The following is a 13,569-nucleotide window of genomic DNA, read 5'->3' on the forward strand; positions in this document are numbered from 1 at the left end:
AGTGGGCGTGATTTGGCTTGGTAGGCGTGGCGATGTATCCTCCCGTCCATTATAACCATGCCTTCACCCCTCTTCCCCGCCTAGGCGTCTGACTCCCGCTTCTATTATACACAACTGCATGACCACGTGGACTTAAAAAAAAAATATGTTTATTCTGGCTGAAAACAGGGCTGCATTTTGAACACGCCCCTATCACGTGAGAGAAATGACGTCATACCTAGAAGGAGCTCATACAGTCTAGCATCTACCCGGCTCGAAGAACTACACTCTCAATGCGCATGCCCGGATTCTGACCCGGAAGTATTCCTCACGTGTCAGGGTTTACACGTCCCCCACAATCCCTTTCTCCTTCCTTTCCGACATTGTCCCTAGACGAGTGAGTATGTGCCCGGCATCGCTCCCCGCTTGCATCCGCCGCCATCCTCCTCTCTGCAGCCCCCCGTACCCCCGGAATCACAGTGGGGATGTGTCCTCGTGTAACCAGCGCCGCATTTCTGGCGGACTCGTACTGTTGTGTGATGTGCCCGGTGCAGGCGGCTGTCTCACAGGGGCAGGGTGTTACTATTAGCTGGGTGCCCCATATATCCATGCCCAGCGCTGTCTCACAGGTGGCAGGGTGTTACTATTAGCTGGGTGCCCCATATATCCGTGCCCAGCGCTATCTCACGGGTGTCTGGGTGTTACTATTAGCTGGGTGCCCCATGTATCCGTGCCCAGTGCTGTCTCACAGGGGGCAGGGTGTAACTATTAGCTGGGTGCCCCATATATCCGTGCCCAGCGCTGTTTCACAGGTGGCAGGGTGTTACTATTAGCTGGGTGCCCCATATATCCATGCCCAGCGCTGTCTCACAGGTGGCAGGGTGTTACTATTAGCTGGGTGCCCCATATATCCATGCCCAGCGCTGTCTCACAGGTGGCAGGGTGTTACTATTAGCTGGGTGCCCCATATATCCATGCCCAGCGCTGTCTCACAGGGGCAGGGTGTTACTATTAGCTGGGTGCCCCATATATCCATGCCCAGCGCTGTCTCACGGGGGCAGAGTGTTACTATTAGCTAGGTGCCCCATATATCCGTGCCCAGCGCTGTCTCACGGGTGGCAGGGTGCAACTATTAGCTGGGTGCCCCATATATCCGTGCCCAGCGCTGTCTCACGGGTGGCAGGGTGTAACTATTAGCTGGGTGCCCCATATATCCGTGCCCAGCGCTGTCTCACGGGTGTCTGGGTGTCACTATTAGCTGGGTGCCCCATATATCCGTGCCCAGCGCTGTCTCACGGGTGTCTGGGTGTCACTATTAGCTGTGTGCCCCATATATCCGTGCCCAGCGCTGTCTCACAGGTGTCTGGGTGTCACTATTAGCTGGGTGCCCCATATATCCGTGCCCAGCGCTGTCTCACGGGTGGCAGGGTGTAACTATTAGCTGGGTGCCCCGTATAGAGATTCCCGGTGCTGGCTCACATCTCGCAGTATTACTTATAGCATGGTTCCCCATATAGAGGTGCCTGGCGCTGTGTCATGGGTTGCAGCATGGTTCCCTATGTAGAGATGCCTACCCATCTATTCACCTGCTGTTTTTGTGTCTACAGAGATGGCTCCTGCAAAGAAAGGAGGCGAGAAGAAGAAGGGCCGCTCCGCCATCAATGAGGTGGTCACTAGGGAATACACCATCAACATTCACAAGCGGATCCATGGCATGTAAGTGTCTGCGCACTGCGGCCCTATAGCACCGCTGCCCTGGTAATGGTGGAGGTAGATGTCGCTTACACCTGCATGATATCTAATAACTATCTGTAGTGGTGGCAGGGAGCATACACTGCATTGTAGCTGCAGTGTCTGTATATCCCAGTATTGGCTAGTCAGACATCCCTATATGTCGGCGCTAGCCGTGTGACCAGTCCAGCACATCCGCCATCAATGCCGTTATGTCATTACAGCCTCTCGGTGATAACAGTATTAGTCAACGTCTAGAACATAGTACCATTGGAGCTGGTGTCACTGTGGTCATTGTTCTACACACTGATTTTCTGCTAATTGTGCTTCATCAGGAACTGCAGCCATATTGGTTATCAGGCTCAGTACATGATTGGGGTTTGTGTAGAGAAGGCTCCCACCATACATCCCACATTGTACGTGGGCCCCTGCACCCAGCGTGTGCTAGCAGCGTCCTATTCCCAAACCTTTGCCATCTCATGGTATGTGAGAGCTGTATTCCTGTGCAGAGGGATGCAGTAGTAAAAATGTTACCGCACCGTATAGTGTCACAATCTTATGGCTGCACTGCCTGTTGTTTTTTGTTTTACAAACATTGCTCAACTGAATAATAGAAACATCCTTCCTTTACAGAGAAATATTAGTACTAGCTCCAGCTATTTCCCTGACTTCTATTTCTGTGGGCACATTTATTTTGGGGGTGAAAATCCTTGTTGTACACCTTATATCAGGGTGTTTTCTACAGGTAGAGTTCAGTTGTTTTTGGTACCAGACCTGGATTTGTAGCCTCTGCTGGGACATGAGGACCCACTCTTCATTCTTTGCAGCATTTCCACAACTCTAGAACATAACATGACTTTTCATTTCTTTATATATTTTACAGTTTCTTACATCCTTCAAGGCTCATTAAGTTTGTGTTCCCTTTTCAGTGGCTTCAAGAAGCGCGCTCCCCGGGCTCTAAAGGAAATCCGTAAATTTGCAATGAAAGAAATGCGTACTCCTGACGTACGTATCGACACGAGGCTGAACAAAGCTGTGTGGGCCAAAGGCATCAGGTGAGGCTTTGTGTAGTGTGTACAGCACCCCCGGTATACTGAATATGTAGTGTGTACAGCACCCCCGGTATACTGAATATGTAGTGTGTACAGCACCCCCGGTATACTGAATATGTAGTGTGTACAGCACCCCCGGTATACTGAATATGTAGTGTGTACAGCACCCCCGGTATACTGAATATGTAGTGTGTACAGCACCCCCGGTATACTGAATATGTAGTGTGTACAGCACCCCCGGTATACTGAATATGTAGTGTGTACAGCACCCCCGGTATACTGAATATGTAGTGTGTACAGCACCCCCGGTATACTGAATATGTAGTGTGTACAGCACCCCCGGTATACTGAATATGTAGTGTGTACAGCACCCCCGGTATACTGAATATGTAGTGTGTACAGCACCCCCGGTATACTGAATATGTAGTGTGTACAGCACCCCCGGTATACTGAATATGTAGTGTGTACAGCACCCCCGGTATACTGAATATGTAGTGTGTACAGCACCCCCGGTATACTGAATATGTAGTGTGTACAGCACCCCCGGTATACTGAATATGTAGTGTGTACAGCACCCCCGGTATACTGAATATGTAGTGTGTACAGCACCCCCGGTATACTGTATATGTAGTGTGTACAGCACCCCCGGTATACAGAATATGTAGTGTGTACAGCACCCCCGGTATACAGAATATGTAGTGTGTACAGCACCCCCGGTATACAGAATATGTAGTGTGTACAGCACCCCCGGTATACAGAATATGTAGTGTGTACAGCACCCCCGGTATACAGAATATGTAGTGTGTACAGCACCCCCGGTATACAGAATATGTAGTGTGTACAGCACCCCCGGTATACAGAATATGTAGTGTGTACAGCACCCCCGGTATACAGAATATGTAGTGTGTACAGCACCCCCGGTATACAGAATATGTAGTGTGTACAGCACCCCCGGTATACAGAATATGTAGTGTGTACAGCACCCCCGGTATACAGAATATGTAGTGTGTACAGCACCCCCGGTATACAGAATATGTAGTGTGTACAGCACCCCCGGTATACAGAATATGTAGTGTGTACAGCACCCCCGGTATACAGAATATGTAGTGTGTACAGCACCCCCGGTATACAGAATATGTAGTGTGTACAGCACCCCCGGTATACAGAATATGTAGTGTGTACAGCACCCCCGGTATACAGAATATGTAGTGTGTACAGCACCCCCGGTATACAGAATATGTAGTGTGTACAGCACCCCCGGTATACAGAATATGTAGTGTGTACAGCACCCCCGGTATACAGAATATGTAGTGTGTACAGCACCCCCGGTATACAGAATATGTAGTGTGTACAGCACCCCCGGTATACAGAATATGTAGTGTGTACAGCACCCCCGGTATACAGAATATGTAGTGTGTACAGCACCCCCGGTATACAGAATATGTAGTGTGTACAGCACCCCCGGTATACAGAATATGTAGTGTGTACAGCACCCCCGGTATACAGAATATGTAGTGTGTACAGCACCCCCGGTATACAGAATATGTAGTGTGTACAGCACCCCCGGTATACAGAATATGTAGTGTGTACAGCACCCCCGGTATACTGAATATGTAGTGTGTACAGCACCCCCGGTATACTGAATATGTAGTGTGTACAGCACCCCCGGTATACTGAATATGTAGTGTGTACAGCACCCCCGGTATACTGAATATGTAGTGTGTACAGCACCCCCGGTATACAGAATATGTAGTGTGTACAGCACCCCCGGTATACAGAATATGTAGTGTGTACAGCACCCCCGGTATACAGAATATGTAGTGTGTACAGCACCCCCGGTATACAGAATATGTAGTGTGTACAGCACCCCCGGTATACAGAATATGTAGTGTGTACAGCGCCCCCGGTATACAGAATATGTAGTGTGTACAGCGCCCCCGGTATACAGAATATGTAGTGTGTACAGCGCCCCCGGTATACTGAATATGTAGTGTGTACAGCGCCCCCGGTATACTGAATATGTAGTGTGTACAGCGCCCCCGGTATACTGAATATGTAGTGTGTACAGCGCCCCCGGTATACTGAATATGTAGTGTGTACAGCGCCCCCGGTATACTGAATATGTAGTGTGTACAGCGCCCCCGGTATACTGAATATGTAGTGTGTACAGCGCCCCCGGTATACTGAATATGTAGTGTGTACAGCGCCCCCGGTATACAGAATATGTAGTGTGTACAGCGCCCCCGGTATACAGAATATGTAGTGTGTACAGCACCCCCGGTATACAGAATATGTAGTGTGTACAGCACCCCCGGTATACAGAATATGTAGTGTGTACAGCACCCCCGGTGTATACAGAATATGTAGTGTGTACAGCACCCCCGGTATACAGAATATGTAGTGTGTACAGCACCCCCGGTGTATACAGAATATGTAGTGTGTACAGCACCCCCGGTGTATACAGAATATGTAGTGTGTACAGCACCCCCGGTGTATACAGAATATGTAGTGTGTACAGCACCCCCGGTGTATACAGAATATGTAGTGTGTACAGCACCCCCGGTGTATACAGAATATGTAGTGTGTACAGCACCCCCGGTATACAGAATATGTAGTGTGTACAGCGCCCCCGGTGTATACAGAATATGTAGTGTGTACAGCACCCCCGGTGTATACAGAATATGTAGTGTGTACAGCACCCCCGGTGTATACAGAATATGTAGTGTGTACAGCACCCCCGGTGTATACAGAATATGTAGTGTGTACAGCACCCCCGGTGTATACAGAATATGTAGTGTGTACAGCACCCCCGGTGTATACAGAATATGTAGTGTGTACAGCACCCCCGGTGTATACAGAATATGTAGTGTGTACAGCACCCCCGGTGTATACAGAATATGTAGTGTGTACAGCACCCCCGGTATACAGAATATGTAGTGTGTACAGCACCCCCGGTGTATACAGAATATGTAGTGTGTACAGCACCCCCGGTGTATACAGAATATGTAGTGTGTACAGCGCCCCTGGTGTATACAGAAGATGTAGTGTGTACAGCGCCCCTGGTGTATACAGAAGATGTAGTGTGTACAGCGCCCCTGGTGTATACACAAGATATGTAGCGGGTACAGCGCCCCTGGTGTATACACAAGATATGTAGCGGGTACAGCGCCCCTGGTGTATACACAATGTGTAGGACTGATCTGAGGACAAGAGGGCGATGCTGATGGGAGAATATTCCTTACTGCAGCTGTTTGATGGTAAGCAGACAGTTATGCCTGTGACTTTTTGCTATTTTTATGGTCCATGGATACCATTTTTTTTTTTCTTATCTATTCCTGCTCCTGTCTCCCTGCCTGGCCTTTCTCCCCCTGCTGACATCATAGATGTTAATTCCAGCGTAGACAGGCAGGGCGGTAATAGCAAGATCTGACCCATATATTCCTGCTGGTGGTTCCTTTGGTGCTGGTTAGTTCCCTTTTAAAGGGATTGTATAATCGTCAGCAGCGCACAATTCCTCTGACTTCCTGGGAGGGAGGAGCAAGGTGTGCCACTGAAAATTGACAGTTTAGACAAGTGAATGGTATCGCTGCAGGGCTGAATTGTGCTCTATTTTATGGTGTTCTATAAGGAAGCTTTGCCTCTGCAGCATTAACTGGAGCTCAGTGGCACAGAAGAGATCCAGCCAATACCAGAGCTGCATTTGCAAATGCATGCTCCTTGTCGAGGTAGTCGGTTACCAAGGCAACAAGCAATAACTAAGATTACAAATCCCTTCATTTTTTTCAGAAGTTGATTTTTAGTACAGATTGCACATTTGCTTGTGTGTAACCTAATGAGCGTGTTTCGAAATATTCGGATTCATGATACTCATAATGAGTACTGTCTAATACTTGTATATTCATTCTGAATACCAGGTGCAATGTAAGTCAATGGGGAATACTCGCAATGTAACAAGTAACCTGAATGCCGCACTATTTTCTACTCGCACAAATAGTACGGCATTCAGGTTACTCGTTACATTGCGAGTATTCCCCATTGACTTGCATTGCACACACTATTCGGAATGCATACGCGAGTATTAGACAGTACTTGTTACAGTACTCAGATTCGCGATACTTGTATTTCGAAACTCGTTCATCATTAGTGTAACCATTTAGGAAGATGTGGTAACACCTTTTAAGACCAGCATGTGAAGTGCCAGTCTGTAAATTTCTCCCATCATTTTTCTGTCCATCTGCTGCTATTCTTGGACTGTCTCATGACTGTTGTATTTCTGATCTATTCTGCTCTTGTATGTGCAGTACCCCAATGTTTCTGCCGTGTTCTAGTTTTGAAATCTTATTGTCATATTTAGTTTTTCCCTTTTTATTTCAATTAACACTAGAAGTCCCAGGAATTTCGAGCTCCATAGGGTTCAAGTGGTAGAAATGTTAAATGACCCCTCTCTGGGACTTCTAGTGTTAAAGAAATGCTAGGCGTAGGTTGCAAGCATATTAAACTAAGGCTGGAGTCACACTTGCAATTAACTCGCACGAGTGCTATGCGAGAAAATCTTCCATTGCACTCGGACCAATGTTAATCAATGAGGCAGCTCCCATCTGCTATTTTTTTTCTCAGTCCGAATCGGACTGAGAAAAAAATCACAGCATGCTGCGTTTTTGTTGAGTTACTCGTGCGATGCTCTCCAATGCAAGTCTATGGGTGCGTGAAAAAACAAAACGGATGTCACACGGACTGCACATACACCATCCTAGTGACATGCGTTTTTCTCAATACATTTCTATCATGTAGCAGAGAACACTGTAAATGCTCCTGCACATGACTGTAAATGAGTAACAGCTGCTGAGGGTAAAAACTGATTGCACACTGACAGCATACTGACAGCACACTGATGAAATGTGAGAAGAAATCGTCCGACTTTCTAGCATGAGACTCTGCCCGATTTTACACTCGCAAGTGTGATTCCAGCCTAACAGATATTTGCTTACTTGGCTGTGGCAGAAAAGAGAAGTTATCATGGCAAATGGGGAATCTAGGCCTTCCTATAGCACTGCTAGGAGCCTCCTGTCCCAGTTTATATTTATGGCCAGCCATATCCGATAGTCTACAGGATCCTGCCATTCCTGAATGAGGTCTGGGGCTCCTGTTGTCAGCATAGGGAATACTTATGTTTTCTCAGCTTTTGAAAGAGCTATTCACTGTAATGTGTTTTATGTATATTTCCTATTTTTCTGTTTATAGGAATGTACCTTACCGTATACGTGTACGTTTATCCAGGAAGCGCAATGAGGATGAAGATTCTCCCAACAAGCTGTACACATTGGTCACATATGTGCCAGTTACAACATACAAAGGTACAAAAATGTTTGAAGTTGGTGGTCAATGCTTTAGTGAGCCATGCTTGTATTCCAGCGTGATACATTGGATTGCATACTAAGCTATGTGTGTATTGTGCACAGATCTTGTCTGATCCATGCGATTGTAATTGGAGAGCTATGATTCATTTGTGGGTTTCTGTTGTTGGCACCTGCACATAGCGCTTATCTCCGGCGCCATGTTTCTGAAGCCCACAGTAGCTAGTATTACCTGCAGCTACGATATCGTGGCGCCCCAGGACACCGTGCCAGCACAGCAGCCGCCTAGGGCATCGGGACCGGGTCTCGCAGCACTGCCGTCACGGGGTCATGTGAGTTCATTGTGAACTTACCTCACCTGACCCCCGATGTCGCTGGCAGGCTGCTGTCGGCTTTTTCCTGTGGCGTCCCGGTGTCCTAGGTGGCTGCTGTGCTGGCACGGTGTCCTGGGGCGGCACGATATCGTAGCTGCAGGTAATACTAGCTACTGCGGGCTTCAGAAACATGGCGCCGGAGATGAGCGCTATTCGCAGGTGCCAACTCCAGCGCCATGTTTCTGAAGAGAGAAATTTGAATACAACCGGAACAGGGGGCGGGGATACACGTGCATAACCCGCACGGACATTAGGAGAGTGGTGCACACATCAATCAAAAAGTACTTGATTTTTCAAACTTTATAAAGTTGGGTTTTACTGCCTAAACACCCGAGCTGCCCACTAATGGTATGTACACACTGTGCATGATAGTGCCAGTCCCGTATTGGCTGCACCTTCTACACGAAAATCCTGATGTTTGGTTCCCTTTAAGAGCAGTTGGATGCTCAGATGGGTGGGATTCGAGTATCTGAGTATAATGGAAGTCAATGGGGAACTCAAGCATTTTTCCCAAAGGTTTCTTGGAAAAATGCTCACGTTCCCCATTTATACTTCCATTATACTCGTGCTCAAGTTGTGCCCATCTGAGCATCCAACTACTCGCTACGAGCACCCGAGCATGGTGGTGCTCGCTCGTCACTAGTTGTTTCTCTTAAATTTCCTTCATTCACTCAAGAATCCCACCATTTAGCGATTTTATAAAAGAATAATGCTAGCAATTAGCTTGACTACAGAGATTTTCAATAAAAAGTTGTTCCTATGGGTAGTGATATTTCCCAATATAAAGTTTAGCTGTGGCTTTAGGATTTATTCACATGTCTCTGGCTTTTGTTGCAGAATTTGTAGTCTGATGTAATCAGCCATCATGTGCCTTCAATAGCCGCAGGAGTGGATGATTTATTGCTATGTATAGCAAAAGCGATCAGAGTATCACAGCTTTAATATTTATTCATTTTATATAGCGCCATTAATTCCACAGCACTTTACATACGTCAGCAACACTGTCCCCATTGGGGGATGATCTAAATTCCCTATCAGTATGACTTTGGAAACCCACGCAAACACAGAGACAACATACAAACTCCTTGCATATGTCCTTGGTGGGATTTGAACCCAGCTTTAATTCCCCTAATAGAGCTATTAACCTCTTCTCGACCTTGGACATACTGGTATGTCCACGGTCGTACCCCTCTTTGATGCATGTCGGCTAATCTGATCAGCCAATATGCCTCTAACAGGCGCAGGTGGATCGGAGATCCACCCGCATCCGTTTCCTAGTTAAATCCCTATTACAGCGAGATTTAACACGAATCGGCAGGGATCACATCATTCCCCGATCCCATAGGCAGCCCTGTGGTGTGATGAAGGGGCGCCAATTGGTTGTCATGACAGCCAGGGCTAATGATTAAGTTCCTGTGAGCGCTGCAGTTCATAGGAACACGGCATTTGTGCTGTACAGAATGGTGCTGATGCACTGCTCTGTACAGAAGATCACAGCTTCAAGTCCCCTAAGGGGACTAGTAAAAATAATAAGATATCACTTTTTTTTTTTTTTTTATAAATATGGAAAAAAAACCAACAAGTTCAAATCATCCCCCTTTTGCCCCCATTGAAAATAAAACGATTAAAAAATGAATCTGATTTGTAAAGGGCACCACGACAAAGAATGAATTACATTTTTGGGGGCTCACCACAACATTGCTATGAAATGCAGTAACAGGTCATCAAGACATCACATCTTCCCCAAAAAATGACATAATTTAAAACATCAGCTCAGGATGCAAAAATGAAACTATCACTTAGCCCCAGATCCCGAAAAATAAGAACATTACGGATCTCTGAAAATATGGCTATATTGACGGAAAAATAAAGTTATGGCTCTTGGAAGAAAGGGAGGAAAGAACTAAAATGGAAAATCGCTGGGTGGTGAAGGGGTTAAATACAGTAAAAAAAAAACAAAAAACAAGTGCAAATCACCCCCTTTTATCCCATTAGAAATAAAACAATAAAAAACAATACACATATTTGGTATCGCTGTGATCGTAGAAGTCCGATCTGTGAAAATATAAAATAAGTTAATCTAATCAGTAAACGGCGTACCGAGAAAAAGTCAGTTATGTTTGGCGCTGCAACATTGCAATAAGAGGCAATCAACACATTGTATTTACTCCAAAAATAGCTCCAGTAAATGTCAGCACAGGGTGCAAAAAAAACCCTCACCTAGCCCCATATTCTGGAAATTAAAAGCATTAAGGGCCTTGGAAAATGGTGACACAAGCAAAAAAAAGTTGTTTTTTTTTATTTAAACTAATTTTACAATAACAAAAAGAAAAAAAAAAACAATGTTTGGGTTCTGCGCAATTGTACTAACCTGGGGAATCATTACCAGGGCAGTTTTATTCTACAGTAAACATGGTAAATAAAAAAAAAAACCTTCAGGAATTGTACTTTTTATTTTTTTTACAACTTCAATGCATGTGGAATTTTTCATCCCGCTTTCCAGTGCATCACATGATGACATGAATGGAGTTATTAAAAAGTACAACTATTCCTGCAAAAAACAAGCCCTCATGGCTATGAGGACTGAAAAAAAAAAGAAATGGCTCTGGTAGACAGAGAGGAATAACAAAAGCGCAAAAAAACCCTCAGAAAATTGCCGGATTGTGAAGGGGATAAAGAATAGTCTGAACACTGGCTTGCTTACCGCCATTTTTTTCATTCAGGAATCATAAGTTTTGTTTAAAGGGAATCTGTCACCAGGTTTTCCTACCCCATCTGAGAGCAGCATAATGTAGAGGCAGAGACCCTGATTCCAGCTATGTGTCACTTACTGAGCTGTCATTTTAATAAAAAAAATCAATGTTTTGCTGCAGATCTAGCAGTTATACAAAGCTTATGAATATGCTGGACTACCTGCAGCACGCCAAGTAGTCCTCTAATGTTAAAATCCCTTTTTAATCAGCAGTAGATGATGAAATCTACACTAAGCAGCTCAGAAAGTGACACAGCTGGAATCCGGGTCTCTGTCTCTCTATATTTTGCTGCTTTCAGATTAGAAGTCAAAAATCTGGTGACAGATTCCATTAATTGTTTTCATCCCAAGCTCAGATTCTTCGCTGCTTTAGCACTTTACAGTTACTTTAATTTCTTTTTGTTCTTAGTCACTGATGGTAACCGACTATTTGTTTGTTTTTCAGGTCTTCAGACAGTTAATGTGGATGAAAACTAGTTTGTCATCATTGTTGAAATAAAAAAGCCCAAACCCATATACCAGTCTAATTGTCTTCTATTTATCTTTGTAAAGTGATTTCTAAAGATTGAGGTCCTGATTTATTTCCTCTTTTTGTGTTTTTTTTGGGGGGGGTTTTTTTACTTACCCAATTCATTATTCTATTTGCCTATTTTGCATGTGCTTTCCTGTTTGATTTTTGCTGTGGGCGAAGTCTGGCAACTCCATATGTTTTAGCCTTACTCATCAATTGTGATGGGTTTTTTTTTTTAAAAAAAAAAAAAAGTCTGTTTGGCACAAACTCTACTCCGGTCTTGTGTATTTTTTTGAGAATGGCAAAATCTTGGCACAATTTATGTAACGCATGGACCAAAGATGCAAACAGCTTAGGGTATGAAGAGAGCGCTATTTTCTTTGTCGCTCTATTGGGAGACCCAGACAATTGGGTGTATAGCTACTGCCTCCGGAGGCCACACAAAGTATTACACTTAAAAGTGTAAGGCCCCTCCCCTTCTGCCTATACACCCCCCGTGGGATCACGGGCTCATCAGTTTTCATGCTTTGTGCGAAGGAGGCTGACATTCCACGCATAGCTCCACTGTTTAGTCAGCAGCAGCTGCTGACTATGTCGGATGGAAGAAAAGAGGGCCCATACTAGGGCCCCCAGCATGCTCCCTTCTCACCCCACTTTTGTCGGCGGTGTTTAAGGTTGAGGTACCCATTGCGGGTACGGAGGCTGGAGCCCACATGCTGCTTTCCTTCCCCATCCCCTTAGGGCTCTGGGTGAAGTGGGATCTTATCGGTCTCCAGGCACAGGAGACCGTGCTCCATCCACAGCCCCTGGGACGCTGCTGGACATGGAGCTGAGTATCTTCAGGGACATGGCCCTGCTACGATTAAGGTACTCTGTGTCCCCGTAGGGACAGCGCACAGACACACGACAGCACTGCTGGGTGTGTTAGTGCGCCAGGGACGGCGGCGCTGCCCGCACTGGTGCCATCGCACACTACAGCGTAGCTGGGTGTGTTAGACTATTGGGGGACTGCCGCGCTAACCGCCGCTGCCATTTTTATCAGGCGCGGCTGGGACTTGTGGTGCGCCGGGGACTTCCGCGCCGACCAGGGCTTATATGCCGGCCCGCGCTTCTCACTCGAGTCCCCGGCTTTTGCGGCCTAGTCTCACTTCGTTACCGCCCACAGGCCTGCCAGTCAGGGTAAGGGCGTGACGCTGCACAGCACGGCAGCGCTGAGAGCTGGAGCATGCTTTGCATACTCCACCCCTCTCACTGTACACAGTGTGAAACCGGATTCCCGCACTTTCTGGGGCACGCCCACGGCCTCCTCCTCTACACAGGACGCCGGCAGCCATTCATGTCAGTTTTTTTCTGTGGCTGAGAAAAGAGACAAGTTTGGGAAGACCCTGGCAGGGATTCTGGTGGTCACACAACCGCTGTGAGCGGGCGGTAAGCAGCACCTGTGGTTCTGACCCCACTAGTGCCGAAATGCACATATAGATATATGCTTGTACGCTATACATTGCACTGTTCGGTCGCACTTTTGTATTTTGGCTATATACCCTCCTTGATTGTTCGGGGAAGTTAACAGCATATCGTCTGTGAAAAACAAGGGTGCAGAAGCACAGGTTTTCTATGCAGCCTGTACAGCATGTACGGCTATACTGCCGGCAGGTTCCACGGACCCCAATTGTATGCAATACACGGCCCTTGGGGAACTTACTCAGCCGGAGTCTCTGCTAATGGTCCAGGTGATGGGGACGGAGTTTGCAGTATTTACTTCAGACTTCTGAGACTATGGCTATGATACTAGAAGCCTTGCAGTCTGGCTATGATA

The 13,569-nt window shown here is 46.3% G+C and overlaps 1 protein-coding gene across 2 annotated transcripts; it reads left to right on the plus strand.

The window, feature by feature from the left end:
• Nucleotides 1-298: 298 nt before the first annotated feature.
• On the plus strand, nucleotides 299-11,758 carry RPL31 (ribosomal protein L31). 2 transcript variants are annotated; one of them, XM_075336463.1, is made up of 5 exons: nucleotides 299-376; nucleotides 1,587-1,695; nucleotides 2,640-2,765; nucleotides 8,004-8,116; nucleotides 11,688-11,758. In XM_075336463.1, the coding sequence occupies exons 2-5, from the start codon at nucleotides 1,589-1,591 to the stop codon at nucleotides 11,717-11,719; spliced, it is 378 nt and encodes a 125-aa protein (XP_075192578.1). In that variant the 5' UTR covers nucleotides 299-376; nucleotides 1,587-1,588; the 3' UTR covers nucleotides 11,720-11,758. The 2 variants fall into 2 exon arrangements, with proteins under 2 accessions (XP_075192578.1, XP_075192579.1); XM_075336464.1 differs by having other exon boundaries at nucleotides 366-380.
• Nucleotides 11,759-13,569: the final 1,811 nt, after the last annotated feature.

Source organism: Anomaloglossus baeobatrachus, chromosome 2 (assembly GCF_048569485.1).
Source record: "Anomaloglossus baeobatrachus isolate aAnoBae1 chromosome 2, aAnoBae1.hap1, whole genome shotgun sequence".
Lineage (NCBI taxonomy): Eukaryota > Metazoa > Chordata > Amphibia > Anura > Aromobatidae > Anomaloglossus > Anomaloglossus baeobatrachus.